The sequence below is a fragment of the Protopterus annectens genome, chromosome 3.part0, assembly GCF_019279795.1.
Source record: "Protopterus annectens isolate FY-2018-M chromosome 3.part0, PAN1.0, whole genome shotgun sequence".
NCBI lineage: Eukaryota > Metazoa > Chordata > Ceratodontiformes > Protopteridae > Protopterus > Protopterus annectens.
The window spans coordinates 1,026,116,058-1,026,140,035 of record NC_056731.1 but is presented as its reverse complement, the minus strand read 5'-3'; the positions used below and the strand labels follow the sequence as shown (position 1 = coordinate 1,026,140,035).

The following is a 23,978-nucleotide window of genomic DNA, read 5'->3' as shown; positions in this document are numbered from 1 at the left end:
AAAACAAGGTACAAGTCTTCAGCTGCAACAGCCTAATATCTAGCTTACAAAAACACCAGCCCCCCCCCCCCCCCACATGGAACTGTCATGAAAACTGTCAAAATATTTTGTAACTACTTTGAAATCCCAATCCCTACTCTACTGATTCCTCTCTCCAAAGTTCCCTATGACTACCTGTGAAAGTCAGAACAAGTTTCCGTTTAAAGAGGTTACCATACACAAAACTAGAATCATCCTAGTACAAAAATACAGTTAAAATCAAATAGCTTGGTTTTCTTAATGATTCTTTTACATTATGTAAACAAAATACTTCTGTCAAAAATGCAGAATTATTCTAGGTAGTCATATTCGCTTTAAATTATTTTGTGGCTGCAATATTATTAAAGTATCTCAGTGAGCCTTCAAACTAAACTACAATTTTACCATAAAACAGTAATAATTATATAAGGCTCTCCACCTAAAGTTCATCAACAAGACCTATTGCAGGCTCTAAACTGACCATCTTTTACAAACAAAATGGATTAATATTATTATTTTTTTACCAATACATCTACATTCCTTTATCCCAAGACCAGAGCTGCTCATCTTCAAATTACTTATGCAGACCTAAACATCATCAGTCTACGTTTAAATATTGTAAAAAGCTACAGCTCATACAGGGCACATTATTAAAAAACTCAGTTGTCATACTTGGGACAACCTCTCTCTACTCATTGCAAGACAGAAGAACATTGCCTTTAACAAACTACTTAGCAACTACTTTATTAACTAACTTTTTTCTCATATTAAAAAGTGAGTCGTTAACCTGTAACTCACACTCTTGACTTATGTATTCATAATTCAAGTACAGCATGTTTATTAAGTAATTTGGATGGAAGTTTAAACATATTTAAGAAACCTAGTACATATATGCAACTACCGCATCCAGTAATAGATTTATTTATTAAAGTATGTGAAACAGAAGTTTCCAAGCTCAGACGCAAGCAACATAGAAAGATTTTTCACAACATGACCTATGAAGAAAACAGAGCTTTAAAAAATCTAAACAACAATGATGCCATAAGCAAATCAGCGGGCAAAGGAGGTGGCATCATTGTTATGGATAGTGTCATATATAAAATAATAAGATGAAAGAAATGTTGAGTGAAGCACAGACTTACATGGCATTATCCAAAAGGGATGTGAATAAGGTGATGGACAAAGTTTAAGCTGAAATATATGATATGTTTTTGACACAGAAGATCAATAAAGAATTGTATGAATATTTGATAGTCGAAAAACATATATAAAAGGGCTTCCGATTGTTCGTAAGAATGAGTCAGATCCACCCATGTGCCTGACTGTATCAGGAGCAGGATGGCTGACTGAACTTGCATCTATCTTTGTTAAACATCAACTCAAACTTATTGTTACAAAGGTTTCAACCATCCTTATGGACACATCCCAGTTTTTAACATCTTTATTTCAAAGTGTAGACAATATGAGAGATGGTATTGTACTAATCCTCGTAACCATGGACGTGAAGAATTTATTCACCGTGATACCCAATGAATAGGGAATCAAAGCAGTTCTTATATTTTTAACAATGGATAACACCATCGCTACTAACATCATAGAGCTAATTTGCTGCTTATTAAACATCATCTTGGAAAATAATATTTTTGTTTTTGAGAACTGCTACTATTGGCAGAAATGAGGAGTGGCCATGAGCACTCCCTGTGCCATTAGTTACTCCAACATAGCGATGGCATACTGGGAAAATGAATATGCCTTCAATGATATGAATCCATGGAAAAAAGACATAATATTCTGTAAGGATTTTGACAATGATATTTTTCTATTGTGGGCCAACAATAAAGACAAACTGGATGCCTTTACTGCATATCTAAAGAAGACTACCACATTCCTTGGTTTTGACATGAAGCATTCAAAAACCTGTATTGATTTTCTGGATGTTAAACTAGATCTCAGTCCTGCACATGGTATTAACACACAGGTTTATTGGAAGAAATGTTGGAAAAAACATACGCTACATAGATCAAGCATGCATCCCAGTTATATTTACTCACAAATTATAATGGGACAGATGCTTAAGGTTTCAAAATGTGTACTAATGACATATACTATCAGACTGAGGTTGAGTCTTTGAAGAATAATTTCATAGAAAGAGGTTATACCAGGAGTGAAGTGGAAGAAATTGTTGGCAAGAACAGGGAGCTGAGAAAATAGAAAGAACGCCCATATTATTCAGCCCATAATATTGAAGTAACTTCAGAACCGACACGCAGAGTTGATACAAGTGGAAGAGGGATTAGATTAACTTATAGTAATGATGTGAGAGACATATGTCAGTTTATTAGGAATAACTAAAAAATATTACACATTGACCCAGACATTAAAAAGGTTACTGGACACCAGCCAAGATTTTGTTTTAAAAATAAGAAGAATTTAAAAAGAGTTTTGTGTGATAATACTCCCTCCTGAATCCAGAAAGAATGTATTGGATGTCCGGGAAGCCTTCATGTTTAGCTAATAAAGTTGGCTTCTTGGTTTATTCGTGCATCTTGTGTGGATTTTACATGTGAATTTCTACATGAATTTATACCTGGCTTAGGATTTTTCTGTGACTACTATTTACAGCTGGGTTTGGACTTTTGCTTTGTTCATCAGGTTCTGCAGTCCGTAAGTTTGTGTTTTTCTCCTAGATGTCTGGGAATGTTTTCTTGCAGGAGATGTAAGGCATGCAATTACATCAACTGTTCTGGCTCATTTCAGCATCCAACTACAAGAATGGTTTATAACTTTGAACTCTATGTGGACTGAATGTTTTGCAATGTAGCTTATTTGGCACTATGTGAACAATGTATTAGTTTCTACATTGGAAAAACTAACAAACCATTTAAAGTATGTATTCTTCATCACTTAAGCGATATACGTCTAAAGAAAAAACAAAATGTGTTAGCCCCATATGTTATACATAATCCAACACATAAATTTTGCTTCATGGCAATCCAACTTGTCACAGATAATGTGGGGAGGGGATATATCCAATTGCACTGAGTACATAGAAATGCAATGGCTAGCCAGGTTACAAGCAGACAAACAGCCTGGACTCAATGGTGTGGTCCCTTTAAAACCTGTATTCAGAAGGAAGAGACTGATGAGATAAGATTTTTCAGTTGCTGATTACCATTTAAAAGGCTCTGAAGGAACAGGAAACAACAGGATATGAAGAAGGCTGATTAAGCTAAAAGCGCTTGTCTGTTGTTTTGTTTCAGATTTCTTTCTGCATGCACCTCACTGCCTGAAATGTTTTCTCTCAGTATCCTGTGATGCCTTCCATCCCTCCTCCCCTTCCCAGTTCTTTCTATGTTCTTCAACTGTGTCCCTTCTTTATTTAGCTGTTCATAGACTTCCTTGGTCATTTACCTCCCTATCCTGTGTGATGATAGGAGGTACTGCCAGCCATGCCAGGTGAAATGAGGTAATGGATTTGTAATATATGCCAGCACAGCTAGCTGGAATTTTGTAAATAATTATATGTCATTTGTATATCAAACTGATATGTACAGATGCTTGTGCTGAAAATGTATTTGTGACATTTGCTTGTGTTAAAATGTATCAACAGTGTCCCTTGCTGGAAGAAAAATAAATGTTCATGTATTATTGCAACTATTGTTACTGTTTAAATTTATACATTGTAACAGCATATACTGGAAGTGAAGAGGTTAATTTTAATCCCCCTGACTTTTAAACCATAAAGATGTTATACCACAGTTTTGAATGGAGCCATAGACACAATGCCTGTGCTAGAGAATAGTGGGTAACCCCTGTAGGAAGAGTGAAATGGTTTTATGCTTTTATAACTTCAAGGATCTTAGCAAAGCTCTGTCTGGGTATATGGTAACACATAGGTGATAAAATCCTGTCAGCTTCTAGTGTTGGTGATAACATGAGAAACAGAGTCAGATGACAAGATGTGTGTGATGTGATTCTGTAAGTCAAAAATAAAATTTAGATATTAGTAGGAGATTGCTGTCATCATTCTGTATTCTGTCTTGGATCTGACAACAAGGACCACTCACCCACATAATTTTGCCTTGAGGTAGTAAGTAACTTAACTAGGAAACAGTAATTATTTTAGTCAGTCAGGAATAGATAGTGAGGCTAGCTAAATAGTATTCTTCTATAACTGTGTGAAACTTTCCATCGGTGTTATTTTTATATTCCCTGTGACTGAGACTCTGGTGTTTACTGTAAATAGATATTTAGTATTTTCATGTTGTTTTTTATTTATTATTAAATATATTTAAACTTTTCATTGTGGCTGGTCTTTTTCAGAAAATATTTAAGTTTTGAGAATATTTGCATATATTTATTTGGTAATAACTCTGGCCACTCCTGAAAGTCCCGCTGTTTGGTCAACATTACCATTTGTATTAATATTAATTTTACTCAGTATAATTGGATACCTTTTTAAGAGCCTTATAGTAACTGACCAGTGCAGTGAATCTACCTTATAGTCTGGGCAAGTTGGTAGAGTGGGTAATCTGTGCCAGCCTTTCCCAGGTGTGTGTGTATGTATGAAATTAAGTCTCAAAGAGTGTGTCAGCTACTTTGGGCAGGGTCAAGAAGTACTGGTTTCACAGAGAGAGTGCTGGAGGACTTGGCTTAGACACTTGGATCTGGACCTAACCCTACAGCTGTACTAGTGGGGAGTCCTACTGGGGACCTAGAGGGAGACAGAGAAATCTAGACCCCAGACTGAGTGTGTTTCCTGTGTGCTCTTAAGTCTTAAGGGAAATTGTGCTTGATGCAAAGAGGTCTGCATCTGGAACTACTGAGTGTATCCATTTGTATTCCAAGTGAACATCCCTCTCCTGTGTCAGCGGTGAGGATTCAGGCTCCTTGATTACTGGCCCAGTGTGGTGACATCACATCCTCTTCCATTTTCTCCAGGGTAGCATTCTCTCTCCTGCCCTCCCTTTCTGATCTTCCCTTTCTCCTGTTGTCCTGTCTGTATTCTTTTTCTAGGTCTCCCTGAACATCAAGTAGTTCTACCTCTGGGCCTCTGATAGTCTGAATTTCTGCATTAGCTCCTCCATTGTTTTAATCTTTCTCTATTATCCCTTTCTCTGCATACAAAAAGTTCTTCTTGAGCTATCCCACTTGTCCTCCAGATTTGTTTTTGTTTTTCTTCACTATCTTTGCCCCACCACTCTTCTGTTTCTCATAGTTTTTGAGGTTCCTTTCACCTCACTTCAAGTATCCCAGTTTTTTTTAGCACTGCTTCATTCATGTCCTTTAGTATTTTTTCTCCATGGTTCCTTCTCCCTTACTTTCTTTTGCTTACCTTCCTTCTCTCCTGTTCTATCCAGTGAGAAATGTTTCATCAGTACTCAAAGAGAGATATTCAGGAGCCTACAGACCGTCTTTTCCTATTCATTTTCATTTTTGCTTAGGTCACTCTTTTCTCCTTGCCTTTATTGATGTGCCCTGTAGGCTTTTATCCGTTTGTTATATTCTTTTGTCTCTATGGCCTTTTTGTATGCTGTGCCTGTGAAGTAGGTGGAGGATTATTCTTATCACCGTCCTCCTCACTGTTTTAATGCTCTCAAACCAGGTACAAGCGTTTTCCCCCCTCTTGAGAATATCCCTTACTCTTTCCCAGTTTCTTCTTGGTTTTTCAGTTGTAGCTCCCTCACTGTATCTCAGCATAGACACCTAGATACTTGGGGAACTCCCCCTCTTTCATCTCATCATGTAATCTACAGAGCTCTCAATTAACATTGGTGTCACGTGATCATTCCTAAATAAATAGCCATGCTGAAAAGTATGAGCAGATCATCTAAATAAAAAAAAAAAATGGATACAGAAAATTGAAAACAGAGGAGGAGGAGAACCTCCACCAAGACCACATCAGGAAAAACTGTTGAAAGTTGCCGAATATGGGAAAATTATGATCTCTGTAATAACAGAGACAAGTTATAAAAGGTGCTTCATCCACACTGAAGACATTATTCGATCTGAAAAAGCACTCAGATTTCATGAGTCAATTCATCCTATAGTCCTGGGTTTTATTTCTTTGATTTTTATTTACCTGCTGCATGACTCTGAACATGTCAAACAGAGCTCCCAGGTTGTCCCTCAAAAGAAACACTTGTACCTAATGGGTACAAGATCTTAGAGCCATGTACTGTGAGATGAAAATGTTATTCACTGCACCACTGTATAAATGATCACTTACTTTCACACAAACCTTATTCCTGCCAGTCCACCATGCTGGTGCTCATGATGGAAAGTGAAAAAAAAAGTTATGGCCAACATTTTACTGTTGAATACACTGCACCTTCCCTACTCAAGCATAAGTCGTACACACTGGTTTCATCAGACATAATACAGTGTATGACACTATTCCTGCCATGTCAGATCAGGGACTCTTGAAACACAGTGATAAAATAAAATGGGGAATAAAGTCTCTTGTATCAACAGATGTTTTCCATACTCATCAATTACAGTCGATGTACTGAATGTGTATACCTTAGATGTCCAACTGTGGTTAAAAAATATTAACAATAATAACAGCCACAATTAGCTTCATAGATATTCCAAGGCCACTGAGTCTTATGATCATTCTTGCCATGCCAGCATCCTTCCTGAGGCAGCACACACTTCCTCCAGGAGGGCCATACCAGTCAATCCTGGAGTAAGTTTGTGTATATCCATCCAGTCATTTAGTTTATATTTTATGGAGTATAGTAAATTGCACCACTAAACATGCAGGAGAAGTTTATTCTACAGGTTTTGGAGGTGATGGGTTATAAATATGTCCTTCCATTGAATTTTATTTATCTGTTGGTGACGATCTAGGTCTGTTGTTGTAGTATTGGCAGAGATACTGGACTTGAGAAGAAACAGAAGGTACAGGAAAATCAGGTATCCAGTGGTGCCGTAAGTGAGACAGAAAGGTCTCCTCAAAAGTCTACTAGACATTGAATAAAGGGATAGAGATTCCAGCCTCTCTTAACAGAACTTTAGGTCTGTGACCTTTCTGATTAGGAATCTTTGGCAACTTTCTAAATGTATGACATGTTTAGTGAGATATATCTCAAGGCGGATGTTGTACTCAGTAACTGCCCTGGTTTAATGCTGAATATACGGGAGTCATTACCTCTTTGGACCTTGATGATATTCATTTTGCAATTTGCTGGGCTAAATAAAAGGATGGTCAGAAGACAGGAAGCTATCGGCACAACTACCTAGTTCCCTAACTACATTTTCATTTTGTAGCATTGTGTTATCTGTGCAGTATGACAAAAGGGGGGATTGTCTACCAAATTGGATGCTACTACACTTTTTAAAATTTAGTTTTTGACTTTTTTAGTAGACCAAGAGTTTATTAGGGCTCTTTCATTCTAGAGGGTTTGGGTGTCACAGAGTTACTTAACAACCCCATGTTTGCAGTCATCTGCAAACTTTGTTAACCAGAGTTCTTGGCTCTCTAAGTGGAAATCTGAAAAGTAAATACCAAAATGGAGAGGTCTTGGTACCAAGCCCTGAGGGAAACTGATGGTCACTTTCTTACTTTCTAATGAGGCACTTGCAACTCACACTGTGTTGCTTCTGTCTTTCAGCCAGTTTGCTATTCATCTTATCAAATATTAGTCACTTTTTAAAACATTTAACTTTTGCATGATGCTAAAATGGGAAATGCTGTGAAAGGCCTTTAGCATGTGCAGTACATGGCTGCCATCTACAGTCTCTGTAACTCTTACAAAGAAATGTACCAGATTAAATAGACACAATCTACCCTTTAAGTTGTTGAGGATCAAAGTCTAACAAGAATCTTGATATCACAATTTATGAAATCAATAATATGTTTCACAGCTTTTGCAGGTAAGATTTGTAAGAGTAAAATATCTTTAATTACCTAGGTCAGTTGTAAACCGATCCTTATAGAAGGGCATCACCATTGCTGTGCATTAGTCATCAGTAAAAAAACAGTTGCTAAACTTAAGTTAAACAGTTTGAGGAGTATGTCTGCAAAGGCATGTTTAACACTATTAATTAAGCAAATGTATATTATCAGGTCCCATGATCTATGTATGTTTTGTCTTGCTTAGCACGTTCAGGAAATTATCTTTAGAGCTCATTGGGGGAATAGGGGATTCAGATATTCTTGGACTTTAAATAGAATTCTCAGGGATGAAGTTGGCACTTAATTTGTTTGCTATATCATTTCAACCAGAATAGGAGGGCCCCATTATTAATTAGTTCTGAGCAATACAAGGTACTATTTTTTTTAGTTTTCTAACACAGCTGAAGAAAGATTTATTTATTTGGCTTCAGTAAAAAAATACTTGCTTGGATAAATTATGCCATCCTACTTCATGTAAGTGGACACTAGTCTTATAAAGGTAAACTACTGACTGTTTAAAATGGGCAATCAACAAGAGGATTCTGTATACACTTCAGACATACAAGTGTGATAAAAAATGATGGCCATGGCACATATACACTTCAGACATACGAGTGTGATAAAAAATGATGGCCATGTCACATATTTCAACTTTGTTCAACACAAACAATAGCTACACATTAAAGACTTCTAAATTGCTTCACACATATCACATTAATCCTGTAAAGCAAGAATAAGCAAACACTTAGTAATTTTCCAACACATACAGCATGTAAAGTACATTCAATTTGTGCACATCTCTTATAAAACATATATATATATATATATACACACACACACACACACACACACACACACACACACACACACACACACACACACACACACACACACACACACACACACACACACACACACACACACACACACACACACACACACACACACACACACACACACACACACACACACACACACACACATAAATAACCAGATAGATAACTCTTTCAATGTCTTAATGCAACACTCAGGGACAAAGTAAAAAATAATAAGCACGAGGCAACGTTTATCCTTATTCCTTATTTAGTGAGTACTGCCTTCAAAGATTTACCAGAAAATCACAGATTTTACAAGGAACAAACCAAAATATGTGACAAACTCAGAGACATTCAGAGAAATCAGGCACAGTTGACTGACAACCTGTTTACAGTAGTCCTTAAATCAATATTGCTGTTTTGTGGAACAATAAATATTCATAAATTGATTTAAATTTCAGATTTTGTTCCATATAGCAGCACAGGTTGCACTTCCACATACAGTGGGGGTTATGGCACTGCCAGGATAAGAGGATGTAAAGAAAAGCAAAATAATCTCATGTTCATGCCAGCTAATGCTGCTACTGTTCTCATCCTCATTGACTCTTTAATTCTGTTTACCATTCAGTATTTACGGGCTTTTCACTCTACTATGCCATGGATCATGTGATAGCAATCAGCAGAAAACTCTGCAAATTGACTGGCCAGGTGCAAAATACGTTCCCCTTAGGGCACCACTGATTTGAGCAGGAGAACTGCTGGCTATTTATTTATTTTATAAGTAAAGGATGTTGCCACATTTCTTTACTTAAAAATAAATAAATAAATAAATAAATGGTAGAAATGTGCCCATAGCTGACCTGTAATATCACTTTGCTATAAATGGCAGCATAGAGTATGCTGTGGTAATTGTTGACATGTAGTAATTATTATTAAGACATATTGTCATTAAGAAGAAATCAGACATTATTAAATATTCATTAATGCAGAGTGTACAGTATCAGTCAATGTATTGCTTGCAGCTGCACAGCAAGCTTAAACAAAAAGTGGCAATCTAAAGGGAATGCTTCTTAAAGATAAAAAAAATTGGCTCAGAAGAGGCACAAATAACCTCTAATTAGCATACCTACATGTTAATAAACAGTAAGTAAATATATTTTGTTAGGGAAGAAAGATTATTTACATACAAAAACTTGATATAATTGATGAATTCATTCTAAAGGGAAACAAGATCAGGTAAAGGGGATGTGAAATCTTAAAATGAAAATGTTACATGCAGAAAAACGTTCTCAGACCTTGTTCCCAGGGTTATGCTGCTTAGAGCTTTCAGTCACTGCCTTCATAATTATTTGGTTTTGCTTCACTGTTTTCCCTTTTGATCCACAGGGGTTTGAGTTGAGCACTTATGCAGGACCAGTATTTTCCCATTTCAGACAGACAGTGGGAATAACAGACAAGGAGTACCAGAGCTCATTGTCTTCTGAAGGGTTTTATCTGCAGTTCATCAGCAACTCAAAAAGCAAAGCAGACTTCTTTCTTACGTAAGTAACTTATACAGAAACATTTTTATTTACTAGATGAGTATCTAAGTAGCCTGAATATTCTTGGTCTATGTTACCTTGTACCTTATGAGACAACTTAAAGGACAGCAGCACAGGGAAGTCACATTAGTTTAATCTCAATGAGTAAGATATTCTACTGAAATGCAAATTCAATTCTTACTTTTCAAATATATCTTAGAAATATGGATACTGCTGCAGAAAAGTATAGACGTAACCATACCTCTCAACTTCTTTGCTCAAGAATTCTGGAAAGGCCAAAGTCAAAAATAATGAGGGGTACAAACACCCCAAATCAGGGGCACATAAAAGTTAATAGAACAGATTTTGCATTAGCACTCCTTTTCTAAATTATAAGAAGTATTAAATTCTAATGTTTGGCATTATTGACTGACAGTAATCCTCAATGTTGTTTGTTGTTTGTCTTTTCGGCTTTTCCCGGTTATGGGTAGCCACAGCGGAACTCTGGTCCACTAATGATTGGCAGTAGATTTTTATGGTGCTGAGTTGCCAGCCCAATGCCCAACCTTCAGCGAAGGCATGCCCATTCATGCATGTCTTTCAAATGCCACTCGACAACGGGGAGTTCATGCAGACTCCACACAGAAGGCACTCCAGCCGAGAATCAAGAACCTCTTGCTGTGAGGCAACAATGCTACCGCTGCACCACCACAGCTAATTGACAGTAATCCTCAATGATTTTTCTAAAAAAATTGTGGAGGACAGAGCAAATATTTGAGGCAAAATCAAGGACCGTCTGCAAAATCAGAGACAGTTGAGAGGTATGGATGTGATAATGCATACATCAGTTTGTGTACTTACTGGACCTGAGTATGAACTGCAGAATTTGTCTTAATACATTGATGGATTATGAACTGCCTTTCTTGCATCCGGATAGCTTTATTATATATGTGAATAGATGGTATTTCCTAGAACCTGTATATAAGTTTAAGTGCACCAGTAATATATACTTTGTGACCAGACATCTGTTTCTTTTATAAACTGTACAAATATTGTGCAGCTGTCTTCAGATTCCCTCTCATTCCATCCCTATGAAGTAAATGGCATGCATTTCTTTTAAGAGTTTTGCATGGTTATGCATGGTCCTCAGTCCAAAGCAACACTGCAGAATAGTCTAAGAAAAAAATAGTTTGTTAGGATCCTTTGTAGTACAAAACAAAAATTGTATAAGCAACAGGATGAAGAGTACACCGCATATGCAGGGTAACAGGACCTATTTTCCTTATGAAGACAGCATATTAGTAAAAAATAAACCAGAAGCATAAATAATACAAAACTTCAAAGTAGATGCTTAGAGTATACTTCATACAGCATAGTTTCAAAGGAAATCATAGTGGGGGATATCACACATTGCAAATTATTATAGTATGTTAAGCAGCAGCATTAGTTAACTAGGAAGCTTTTCCTGTGCTATTTTCTGTGTTTTATTTTTATTTATTTATTTTTTTAGTATTCACATCAGAGACATGATTGCATTACTTTTATATGCTGTCCCTCCGATTATGTAACTTCCAAAGAAATATTTCTGACTGGTTAATGCTGAAAGAAAGTTTTATGGAACTAAAAAGGGTAGACATGCAAAAATAAATCCTAAGAAAGAATGTCCTAGATAAAAGAAAAGGTGGCTAGCAGTTTAAGGACAATTCAATATTCAGAGCATTGTTTTGGTCTTGAGGAATAAAAGCACACTTTACACGGAGATGTGAACTTGCATAGAAGGAGACTGTCAAATTCAGGTAACTCCATTTTAGGATTTCTGGTGGAGGTGGACCATAACTGCAGCTGTGAAATAGATCATTCAGTAATAGCTACTATACTCAGAGAAGTGAGTGGTAGAGGGTTGGTCTAGTTATGAGGGTGCTGAGTGGCATTACATTATTGGCTAACAGTTTTCCTTTGCATCTGAAGCAAACTTAAAGTTGATCTTGACAGTCGTTAGGCACGTTTCAAGAGAACATTTGAGGGTATGTGTAATTTGGTGATCCTAGTATATACACTTCCATAGTTAGAACAAGACAACTTAAGAAAATTCTGGCCCAGATGATGGCCTTCCAGGAGGGGATGATTTGAACATGTTCACCGGAGCAAATGATACTGAGTAGAAACCAAGGCTGAGAAGACTTTCAACAGCAGACAAATGAAAAGGAAAACACTTTGCTAAAGGTGTAGTATTATGGGATGTCTGGGATGTCAGCAGACAGGATAAGGATAATGGGGATGTCATCTCTTATTCTCCCAAACATTGATATTGATCACGTATTGACAGGATTTGTCTTCTGGTACAGCATGAATATAATGTGAGTGTTTTCACAGTCGGCCAGCATTATTTTCTGACCATGCACCTGTTCAGTTAGAAATCACAGAGTTCAAAGAAAGTTTCTCCAAACATAAGAATTTCTCCAGTTATTTAATATCAGATTGAGGACATCAGAGCAGAAGCTAAAGTAGCCCCAACTGCAGACTAGATAAAAGAGAACAGATTATGGGGGTTCACACACATATGCAGAAAAGCAAAGGGTAATATGGTGGGTTATGGCACATGTGCAGAAAAACAGAGGACAGTCTGGTGAAGAAGATGTGGGACAGACAGGAAGAAGGCAAGAAGAAATGAGGGCAGCCAGCAAAGAGGTGGAGGGACTGTGTGAGGGAAGACCTGTGACAGTCAGGCATGAGTGTTGAAGAATGTAGGAGATTGTCATTGAATTGTGAGAGATAGTGACAGTTGACACAACACCCTTACCCCATGTAGAAAATGAGAAAAAAAGGGGGTTTTGATGATGATGATTTAATGTCATATTATACATTCAATAAGTGACTCAAAGAAGTGTCAAAATCATGCTTATCAGAATTAAAGTGTCAGGGAACATGAAGATGAATGCAAACGAAAGTTTAGAGATGCTGTCTGCTAGAGATATACAATGGGAGGTATAGGCTATGTATAAAACAGGGAGTTGAACTACTAGGCAACTGCAGATTAGACATTTCTCACTTGGGGGTGTTGGAGAGCAGTTAAACTGGACTAATATGGAAATTAGGTACTTTGTCAAAGACAGATTAACATTTCAGAAAGCTGCAATTAAAAATGCTGTGACAGTGGTTCATTAGGCAGAATGCTCATTTTTGATGCTGGAAGAGCAGAAGGCTGTGGATTATATTCTGTTTCTACCCCAGGTGATTTGATTCATTTTTCCAATACTGACACTGGAATATTATACTCCTGAGGTGCAATCCTTCAAATAAGACCTTAAACTAAGGTCCTATGTGCCTGGGTTGGTGGGTGCTCAAGTGGATGGCTTCAAAAAACATGGAGCATGGGAGCTGTGTTCGAAACTACATTATTTTAATTAAACAAGCATTACACATTGAGTGCTTTCATCCCTCAGGACTTCATCAGAATAAAATCATTCAAAAACAAGCTTGTATTTAATGATTTTAATATTAATTAAAATAACGTAGTATGAACACAGCTCCTTTGCTCTGTGTTTTTTTTTTTATTTTCCTGGTTTAGAGTGACCTTGTATTTCCAATTACACTGGCTTCTTAATCTCAAAGGAATGAGGTTCCAACATCTTCCTGCTCTGTTGTGAAATGTAGTACTGAGAAATGTTGAATTTGTTATGGTTACCTCCACTAACATATTAACATTCCTAGTCTCTAAGATGGAACATCTAAATGAAACCCCCAAAGTAGCACAAAATAAATAATTTTCTTGCTCTTACAGATAAGAATCAGATCCCTCCTTATCATCTTGTAATTAACAGTAAATAAGGAAAGCCTTTTAAATCTTTCCAGATACTCCAAATATTTCACTGAAATGATTTGTATTGTAAATATCATTTTTATTATTTCAATTTATTAAATGCGTAAAACTCATAAATACAACCAGGTGACCCATATTCAATTATTGTCCTTATTGTTTTATAGAATGACAATAATACATTCACTTCTCTACTTCTAATAGTTCTTAACATGATCTTCAGCTCAAAACAACGTTTTGTAATAACTTCCATGAGTTGTAGGAGAAAAGAGAAATGTTCATCAACGATAAGTCCCAAATCTCGAACCTTGTCCACACCTGTTAAACTGTATTATTAATGGTTTATTGGTAACTCATATTTTTCTTACCAAAATACATTTTTTATTCTCATTGGTATTAAAAGTCATGTCCCAAGACAGAGCTCAAGAATTAAACATTTCCAGTAGGTTCTGCATGGTGTATTGAATGTTCCCATTGGTCACACAACTCCAATATTCACACCATCAACACATTTACTAATACATATCCTATCAGCAAGAGAAGAACCTGATATAGAGACAGAAAGAAGGACAGTACCCAGTATTGACCCTGAGGGACATGCACATTAATACTGTTGGAATCACAGTAACAGTCCCCTATATTAATTTTACACTTCCTGTTACTAAGCTAGTTGGGAATCAATTAACTTTATGCCTGGTCAAAAGACGTAAAATCCCATTTTAAGAAACTGTATTGACCCTAACAAAAGCTAGGTAAACCACATCCACAGGAAGGCTTGAGTATACTGCCTCCCAGACTTAACTGATAAAAAATTAAGAGCTCTGTTAAACAAAACCTATTTCCTGAAAATTCATGCTAATGATTTATACAATGAGATATTTTCCGTTAGTAGCTATTTTACAACTCAGTCAAAACATTCACCTATGATACAGGTAAGACTTATGGATCTGTAGTTATCAAAAGAGATGGCATCTCCAACTTTTGAAATTTGGACAACTATCATCTCCTTCCAGCTACCAAGGACATAACACTTTAAAGATTGCTGAAATAAGTACAACTACCAAGAAATGTTATTGATTATCTTAGCCATCTGGACCAACAGCTCAAGAAGGTTTAATGCTCTCCACTGCATTCTCAAGAGATCCAAATCATCAAATTCAGAATTCATAATAGAAGCAGTCTTAGAAAATATCACAAACAATTTTTTTTCCTGAAACAATTTAGTACTTGTGTTGGTTCAGTTATCAAACAGTCATTGAATAGTATGTTATAACTTGTTTCTCTCTCTTTTTTTTAACTGCCTTAAGTTGTTAAAAAAGCTTTCTTATTATCCCTAATATGAGCTGCTAATTATTTTTCGTATTTACTGTAGGATAAACAGAGATGCTTCCTAAAGACTGCTCTAGTTGTTTTTTACCTATTATAACTTATCACATTAGGTATGCACTTATGCATCCACCAAAGGGAATTTTCTTATTACTGGGTTTTTCTAAGCAGCTGGATCACCATGGGAGTCTCAATGTACCTTTTCAGAATGAATTAAAAGACCATAACTTGCTATAACATCATTTAAGAATTTATAAAGAACAAGTCTCCAACAGTCAGAAATCTGCAGAACACTCATACTCTCTTCCCATTTCCAGTCCCTAAGGATGTCATTTATTTTTGAAAAATAATGATAAAAAGCTCTTACGTACTTATCTTGAAAAGCAGCCATACACACAAAAAAGCAATACATTTCCCAGGTAAGAAAAAAATTGATCCATAAAGTTCTAGTTCACTAGAGCAATAGGAAGCCCTAATATTTTCTTTAACCAAAACCACATCCAAAATTCTATTTAGTCATATATTTTCCCCTTGTAAGAAACATTTTTATATTTTCTTTACATGCTAATCTCTGTTCCTCCCATGAATAGTAAAATGTCCTCATACCATATGTACAAACCAACCTTCTTTCCCATTTATCCTTCCTATAAGCCTTTACCTGTTGTAATTTTGTCATCTCATTAACAATTAAACTTGCAAGAAATAACATGATGATCTGAAAAAGACACAGTTACTTTACCTCCTGTTATTCCCTTTAATGTATCTGAATATGCTACAATCAATTCCTGCCTTTAATCCCCACTTTTATAAGTAAATTCTTTTTTTTCCTAAAGTCGCTTTTTTTCACCTGTAATAAATTCTTAAAATGTTTACATCCTTAACCACATTTCCCCTCTTTTTCCTCAAGTTACAGTCCTTGTCTTCTATTTTAAACATAGCAATATCCACTGATTTATATTAGTTTGACAAAAGACATCTCCATCGAACACCTATCTGTTGACAACAAACCATCAAAATTCACTTCCGCAATTTGTGGAATTTTTGCCACGGTAAGGAAGTAGTTGGAAAACTCCACAACTTTGCCCTTTTCCCCCACTATAGTACAATCTCAGAGTTAGTATGTGTGTGTGTGTGTGTGTGTGTGTGTGTGTGTGTGTGTGTGTGTGTGTGTGTATGTATATATATATATATATATATATATATAGTTAGGGGTGTGTGGAGTCAAAGCCCCCCACTTGGGTGAGTTTGATTTAGTGTGTTGTGTGTTCCATTGTGCTACAGGACAATTGTTTCATTGCCCTGAGTAAAATTCCATGAATTGCAGAAGTGAATTTCAATGGTTTGGTGTCAGAGAGGTGTTCGATGGAGATGTCATTCCACAAACTAATATAGATCATATCTACAGTAACATACTTTCTAAAATGTTCAGTTTTGCTCTTTCGCTCATATGTATACTTAGATAAACTATAATTAGCCTTATAGGACTGTTTTTTAATGAAAATTAGTATCTTGCAACAGTCATCCTTACCCAAGGACAAGATCACATCATTTTAGTATAACATTTCAAACTGCTTTCTTTTGTATTCGGGGACAAATATTCACTTTCACATCCAAATGCTATTCAGACACTAAAAGGCTGCTTTGGTTACTTTTATCACTATTTCCATATGAGCCCAGCCAATGTAAATTATGTTTTTCCTTTAATAGAGTACTTTGTTTGTGTACCTTTACCATTTATTTTTTGCTTCTTTATCCTATCTCCAGCTGAAACATTACCTCCTTTAGTTTGCCAATCATCCCTCTCCCCTTTACTCTTAGAACATTCATCATTTTATTCTAGTAGAATCATATATTAGTTACTTTAATTATAAACTAAAGCACAGATTTTTTTGTTTTGTAAGTTTGTTTTAACAGAAGTATTTTTTTTTTGTAAGATTGTGTATAACAACACTGAAGGTAGTTTATTAAATGATGTTATGTTGTCCTATCTCACCTTCATTCTTGATGGCTGGGTTCAGAACCGAGTATCTGTTCCGACTCAGCCTAATACTAAAGCTCGAGAGCTTTTACTGGTTTGAGGCTACACCCTGTCCCCTGATGCCTGGCGACAGTTCCCCAGATATTGTTTGCCGCTTTGCTCGTTTGGGATTGCTTTTTCACTGGCTCAGGCAAAGTCTTTACTATTTTACATTCTCTGAATATTTTTCTATACTTTTAGCACATAACCTTTAACTTGTATAGTTTGGGGGCAGAACAGTTTGTGTTTTGATAGCATAGTGTTCCCCTTTTGTGTATAGTCGCAGGTTTTAGCTTGTTGTGTGGGCTGTCGTTTCTCCCAGGCCTCTCTACTACCTCTGTCTAGCTTTACGTTGTCCTGAACGAATCCATTTAACTTAGATGATTCGTTTTTTGCCCCTTTGTTTTAGCCCTTAGTAGTCAGAGGGCTTTCCTCCCCCTTTTCTACTTCCTTCCTGAGGTTTTGTTGTTTTAGTTAGAATCTCCTCTGGCTAGAGGAGATCGTCATTTAAATTAGAGACTTCTCCTCTAGCATTATTCTTGTTTGTTCCCCCTGGAAAAAAAAAAAAAGGAAACCTTTTGCTGTGATAATTGTGTTTTTCCTTCTGCCTTTCTGTTTACTGGTTGATTGGTGCACTGTCATCCTTTTCTTATCCCTTTGGTTGTCTAATTAGTGAAGCAGGTCTAAGGATATTGGTAAGGAAGCCAAGGAATCTGGCTTGAAAAAGTGTGATTCGTGCACACAGAAGATGTCACTTACTGATAGCCACACTAGCTGTGTATATTGCTTAGGTGCAGTTCATCTGCAGGACTCCTGCTCTATCTGTCATGGATTCAGTTCAAGGATCCTGCAGGAATGTAAGAATAAGCTTATTCTAAGGGGTCTACTCAAGGGACCATTTGATGTGACTATGGAAGGGACTCAGCATTCTAAATCTTCATCTGAGAAGTCTTCCAAAAAATCTTCTGCTTCGGCTCTGGATTCTGAGCTGACCAAGAGGCCTGAAAAACATGCAACTTCGGACCCGAAGGCTGTTAGGCCTGATAAGACTACCGATCCATCAGTTCCACCAGCTTTATCGGAATTGACTCAGAGCCGGTCTACAACTTTGGAACTGGTCTACTTAGTGCCCCATTTACCCCTTTTGCAATTGGTGGCTGGTAGTCATAAATCCTCCACATTCTCCTCTCGATCCTCCAGGAGTCTCTCAGATGACGATGTGGAACGGGTGGTCAAGAGGTTGCTTCAGACACCAGCCTTAGTCAAAATTCTCTCGAGTCCAGCCCAGATGGAAGTGAAACCTACCCCTATACTTGCCTTCTCTTTTGTTCCTCCTCCAGCTTGAACAAGCCATAGTGCCTGGCAGTTATGGCTGTGGAAGCGTTGGGCCAGAAAACCACATCTGGTGTCTTGGGCCATGCTTCTGCTGTGACCTCTTCGATGCTGTCTTCTCTTGAAGGTTCTGGGAGCTGACACTCCCTCATTGGGTTCAGGGAGGAGAGCAGTTCGGACCCTTGTCAGATCTGAATCTTCTTCTAGGGGCTTCGACGCAGGTGAGTTTGGCTCCCATGTCTGCCTTGGAGCCATCCTCCTTGGCATGGGGGAGGTCTCCAGGGTCAGGATCACTGTGCCTTCAAGGTGATGAGGAGTGTGCTGTCTCCCCAGACTGCTCCACTCTTGACTTCAGCTACTTTTCCCCCAAAAGGGCCAGTATCAACCTCTATACGGTCCCACCAGCCCAAGCTTAGAGAGCCAATGCCCCAGGACACCCCAATAGGTGCCCCACTCTCTTCTGAATCCTCCTTAGAGTATCCCTCTGTGTGTGTGTGTGTGTGTGTGTGTGTGTGTGTGTGTGTGTGTGTGTGTGTGTGTGTGTGTGTGTGTGTGTGTGTGTGTCTGTCAAGAAAAATGGGTACGGTCGATTATATCCAGGGGATACAACATACCCATCTCTTTTCCACCCCCTCCATCAAGATCAATCAGAGACATCTCACCCGGTCAAAGGGATCAAGCAACCCTAGAAATCCAAAGGTTGCTAGGAAAAAAAAGAGTCATCCAAGAAGTCTCTGCAGACCAAATCAAATTCGGGACTTATTCAAGGTTCTTTTTAGGTCCAAAGAAGACAGGGGACTGGAGACCAATTTTGGGTCTCAGCAAGCTAAACAAGTCCATAAAAAAGCAAGGTTCTGGATGGTGACACTGCAGTCTATACTCCCTTTTCTGGGATGAGAAAATTGGATGTGCTCAATAGATGTTCAGGATATGTACTACTATATGAAGGTGGGCAGGTGATCCAGGAGATATCTACGCTTCCGGCTGGGAGCCAGTCATTACCAGTTCAGAGCTCTGCCCTTTGGTCTCACTACAGCCCCCAGAGTATTTACCAAATGCATGTCAGTAGTCATAGCTCTCCTGAGGCATCTAGGATTCTGGGTGTTTCTGTACTTAGATGACTGGCTCCTAACCACCACCACAGAGCATCTACTGACCAAGGCATGGGACACCCCCATTCATCTCTGCTCAGAGCTAGGCATTAACATAAATTTAAAAAAATCTGCCATGTTGTCTTCACAGCATAATACCTTCATAGGGGCAGACTGAAACACAAAAGACATGGTAGCAAAACTGCCTCACGGCAGGGTACAGATACTATGTCATCAGATATCAATCTTGCTCAGGAGGAGGAAAGTGCAGGCAAAGTTTGTTCTCAAGGTTCTGGGTTCAATGGCAGCTGTAGTAACTTTAGTTCCACTGGCACATCTACACATGAGGGTATTACAGTGGCTACTCTTTGCTCAGTGGTCCATGCAGGAGTTACCCATGTCACACAAGATCCTCATTATGGACACCTGTAAGAAGGACCTATGATGGTGGCTTCAGTCCACACAGGTAACGATAGACGGACCATTTGTTCTCCCCCATCCATTTGCTACAGTGACCATGGACGCTTCCCAGATAGGGTGGGGGGGCATAATCTGGGACAGACTGTCCAAGGGACTTGGCAGGAACACGAATACCACTTGCACATCAATGTACTGGAGATGAGAGTGGTGCTTCTGGCGTTGGAGCATTCTAGAGTTCTCTTCCTGCAGGTATGATTGCGATACAGACAGACATTATGTCCATGGTGTGGTACATCAACAAACAAGGAGGAACCAGATCCTACCCTCTGTGTCGAGAGGCTCAAAGAATATGTCAGTGGGCAATTTCTTCTCAATGTTTTCTAACTGCAATGCACTTTCCGTGGAAATCCAATGTGATAGCGGACAGATTAAGCCGTGTAATTCTTATGCTTCACGAGTGGTCCCTGAAACAGGAAACGAACCAAATTTTTCACAAGTGGGGCCAGCCTTGCTGTGACCTCTTTGCCATGTCCATGAACTCCAACTGAAGCAGCTACCTTGCCCTAATGCCCCCTCCAGGGGAGTCACCAAGGGATGCACTTGCTCACGATTGGCCTCCAGGACTTCTTTATGCCTTTACCCCCATTTCCATTAATACTCAAGGTTCTACAGAAAGTCAGATTGTTGAGTTGCAAACTAATTCTCATCACTCCATACTGGCCTCATCAAATCTGGTTCCCCTTCCTATGGCCCCATCTCCAGGAAGAGCCTTGGATTCTGGACCCGGTGCTGGATCTTCTGATCCATCAGTTGGGAATGCTCCATCCTTCCATTCAAACCCTCAAGCTGACAGCTTGGTTGCTCCAATTCCCATCTTAGCCAGGCTTCCAAATATCTCCCTGGCAGTGCGACACATTCTGGTTTCTTCTCATAAGACTGCAACTAGAAAACTGTATGCTAGCAAATGGAAAAGGTTTTCTTGTTGGGCTTCCAAGTATCACATAGATCCCTTCACAGCCCCGGTGACCACAATTCTAGATTTTTTTAGCAGAGATTTTCAATCAAGGTGCAACGGCAGCTACTATATGAGTACAATTAGCTGCCATATCTAACTACCATGTAGGAGACATGGGATCAAAAATAATATCTCACAGATTATCGATAGCCTTTCTGAGGGGTACATTCCTATTTTGACCTCCAATAAGAGAACCACCACCTCCCTGGGATCTAAATTTGGTACTGTACTGACTACTCTAATTCTCCCTCCATTTGAGCCAGCTTTTTTTGCCCACTAAATTTTCTTACATGGAAGACAATCTTTTTGACAGCTGTTACTTCAGCTAGGAGGGTTTCAGAACTACAAGCCCGGTCTATTCAGCCTCCCTATTTAGTTTTCCACAAAGACAGAGTCTCTCTTAGAACAAATCCTTCCTTTCTGCCCAAAGTATGTTCTGAGTCCAACTTGAATCAATCCATTGCTCTACCTGTGTTTTTTCCCAACTATGGCAACAAGGCAGAATACAAGCTTCACCAACTGGATGTCCATAGGCAGTTACATTTCTATTTACATAGGACAAAAGAGTTTAGAAAATCTGACAAATTATTTGTCTCATTTTCAAAGACTAGAAAAGGGGCTCCAGTTTCAAGGGTCACCTTATCTAAATGGCTCTCTGACACCATTACTTATGCATATAGCTCTCAGCATAACCAACTGCCAGGCAAAACTCAAGGCCATTTGACTAGAGCTATGTCGACCTCCACTGCTTTTCAAGCCAGAGTTCCATTGGATTCAATTTGTGCGGCAGCCACATGGCTCAATCCTCATACCTTTATTACTTATTACAAAGTAGATGTGGCCTCCTGGAACAGGGCATCCTTTGGTTCCACTGTTCCGAAGAGTTTATTCCCTTGAGCCACCCGAGAAAAAAGGTGCTGGGCACACTGTCCCAACCATCAAGAATGAAGGTGAGATAGGACAACATAACATAAAGAATTTATGTACTCATCATAACGTTCCATGTTTGTTGTCCATAATCTCACCTTCATTTTTGCATCCCACCCTCCTCCCCCCACCTGGAGGATTGAGAGGAATTTCTGGAATTGGTCATAAAGTTATCTGATTCCCTTTTTGTCTCATGAGATATTGGCTAAGGATTTTTTAAATGTACCCTTTTTCTTCCTTTTCTGGTTGCATTGGTCTAGTAATTAGTGTTTGCAAACAAGATCTGGGGAACTGTCACCAGGCATCATGGGATAGGGTGTAGCCTCAAGCCAGGAAAAGCTCTCGAGCTTCAGTATTAGGCCGAGTTGGAACTGATACTCGAAAGTCAACCATCAAGAATGCAGTCGAGATTATGGACAACAAACATGGAACGTTATGGTGAGGTCATAACTTCTTTTTTCTTTTGTGTTCTATGTTTATTTTTAATGATGGTGAAGGCATTTTATTAGACTTCTTTTCTTTTGTTTTACTTGTATGCATACTTTATGTATTGAACAACTGCAGCATCCTTTTAAGTTGATCTACCTTTACAACTTCTTTTTGTTCCTCCCCCCACCCTTTTCCTCATCAGCGTCTATTACATAATTTTTTTCGGTATTCTTTTCTTCTTATGCCTTTAACAAGTCATTGCCATTTGCATATCAAAAACAAAACATCTCCATTTTGAAAGGGGATCCAAAAATGCACAACCACTCTGCATTGTGTATATTTGCCATGCAATGTTGAGCACTGTGCCTCCTTAACTCACACTGAGATCACCTTTTTGGACACTCATTGGCCAAATGACTACTTTCTTTACAAAATAACTAAGTTCTAATTTGATTCCAATATAATGTAGCATGTCTATCCCCACATATTGTAAGTATATTTAGCAAGTGATATATTTTGTCTTAGTATTCAAAACCCAAACCTCCAACACTTCAGTCCATATCCCTGCCATCAGCTCATTTGTGTACATCATGCACAATGAAGGAGTTGTCTTTTAAATACATTTGAATGTCCCTCTTTTGAATTTCATCTCTTCAAAACTGAATATTCAATTTATGCTTCAACTTCAAATTACATTTGCTTACTATGTATTCCTTCAAACATACAGAGTCTGCATTTCTTTGAAAATGAGAAACAAACAATGCTGCCAACTCCATTGACTCAAAAGTCATATCCAGAAAATGTCCGTTACCAGTAAGGATAACAGATGATTGTTTTGGGCAAAAAAATTCAGTGACTTAACCAATGAATCTCAAGCTAATATACTTAGATTGCATGAACATATCTATCTTTGTACTGCTTTTAGTATCTGCTGCCATGACAGTTTTCTGTTTAACCAATGGTAGCCCTTCAGCATCCCTAGTGAAAAGACTAGGGTACGTTACCCAGAGCCCTGGCTAACTTTCTCCTGATGAGACTGAATACTACATCAGGCATCCTCTGAAAAGTTGTCTTACTTATAATGAGACAAACTCAGTCAACAAAACATACATACATAAAGCAAATGTGTACTTTGGAAAAAACAGGGAAACACTGAGATCCTTGGTGGTTAAATTAAGGAAAAAATGAAAGAGCAGTATTTGGGGAAACAGAAGTACTTGACAAAAGTATTTGACAAATGATTGTATAAACGATTTGGAAGAAATTAAAGAGACCAAAATAGAGCAGGCACAGCAGGCATCCCATGGAGCAGATGGAATACTCACAAAAATCTATGAAAAATAGGGTAATG

The 23,978-nt window shown here is 38.1% G+C and overlaps 1 protein-coding gene across 2 annotated transcripts in view; it reads left to right on the top strand.

The window, feature by feature from the left end:
• Nucleotides 1-23,978, top strand: part of PIP5KL1 (phosphatidylinositol-4-phosphate 5-kinase like 1) — an 823,238-nt gene that overhangs the window by 559,937 nt on the left and 239,323 nt on the right. For both annotated transcript variants that reach the window (XM_044065322.1, XM_044065321.1), the window contains one exon: nucleotides 10,120-10,274. In XM_044065322.1, coding sequence (XP_043921257.1) covers nucleotides 10,120-10,274 — 155 coding nt within the window. The remainder of the gene's footprint in view (nucleotides 1-10,119; nucleotides 10,275-23,978) is intronic.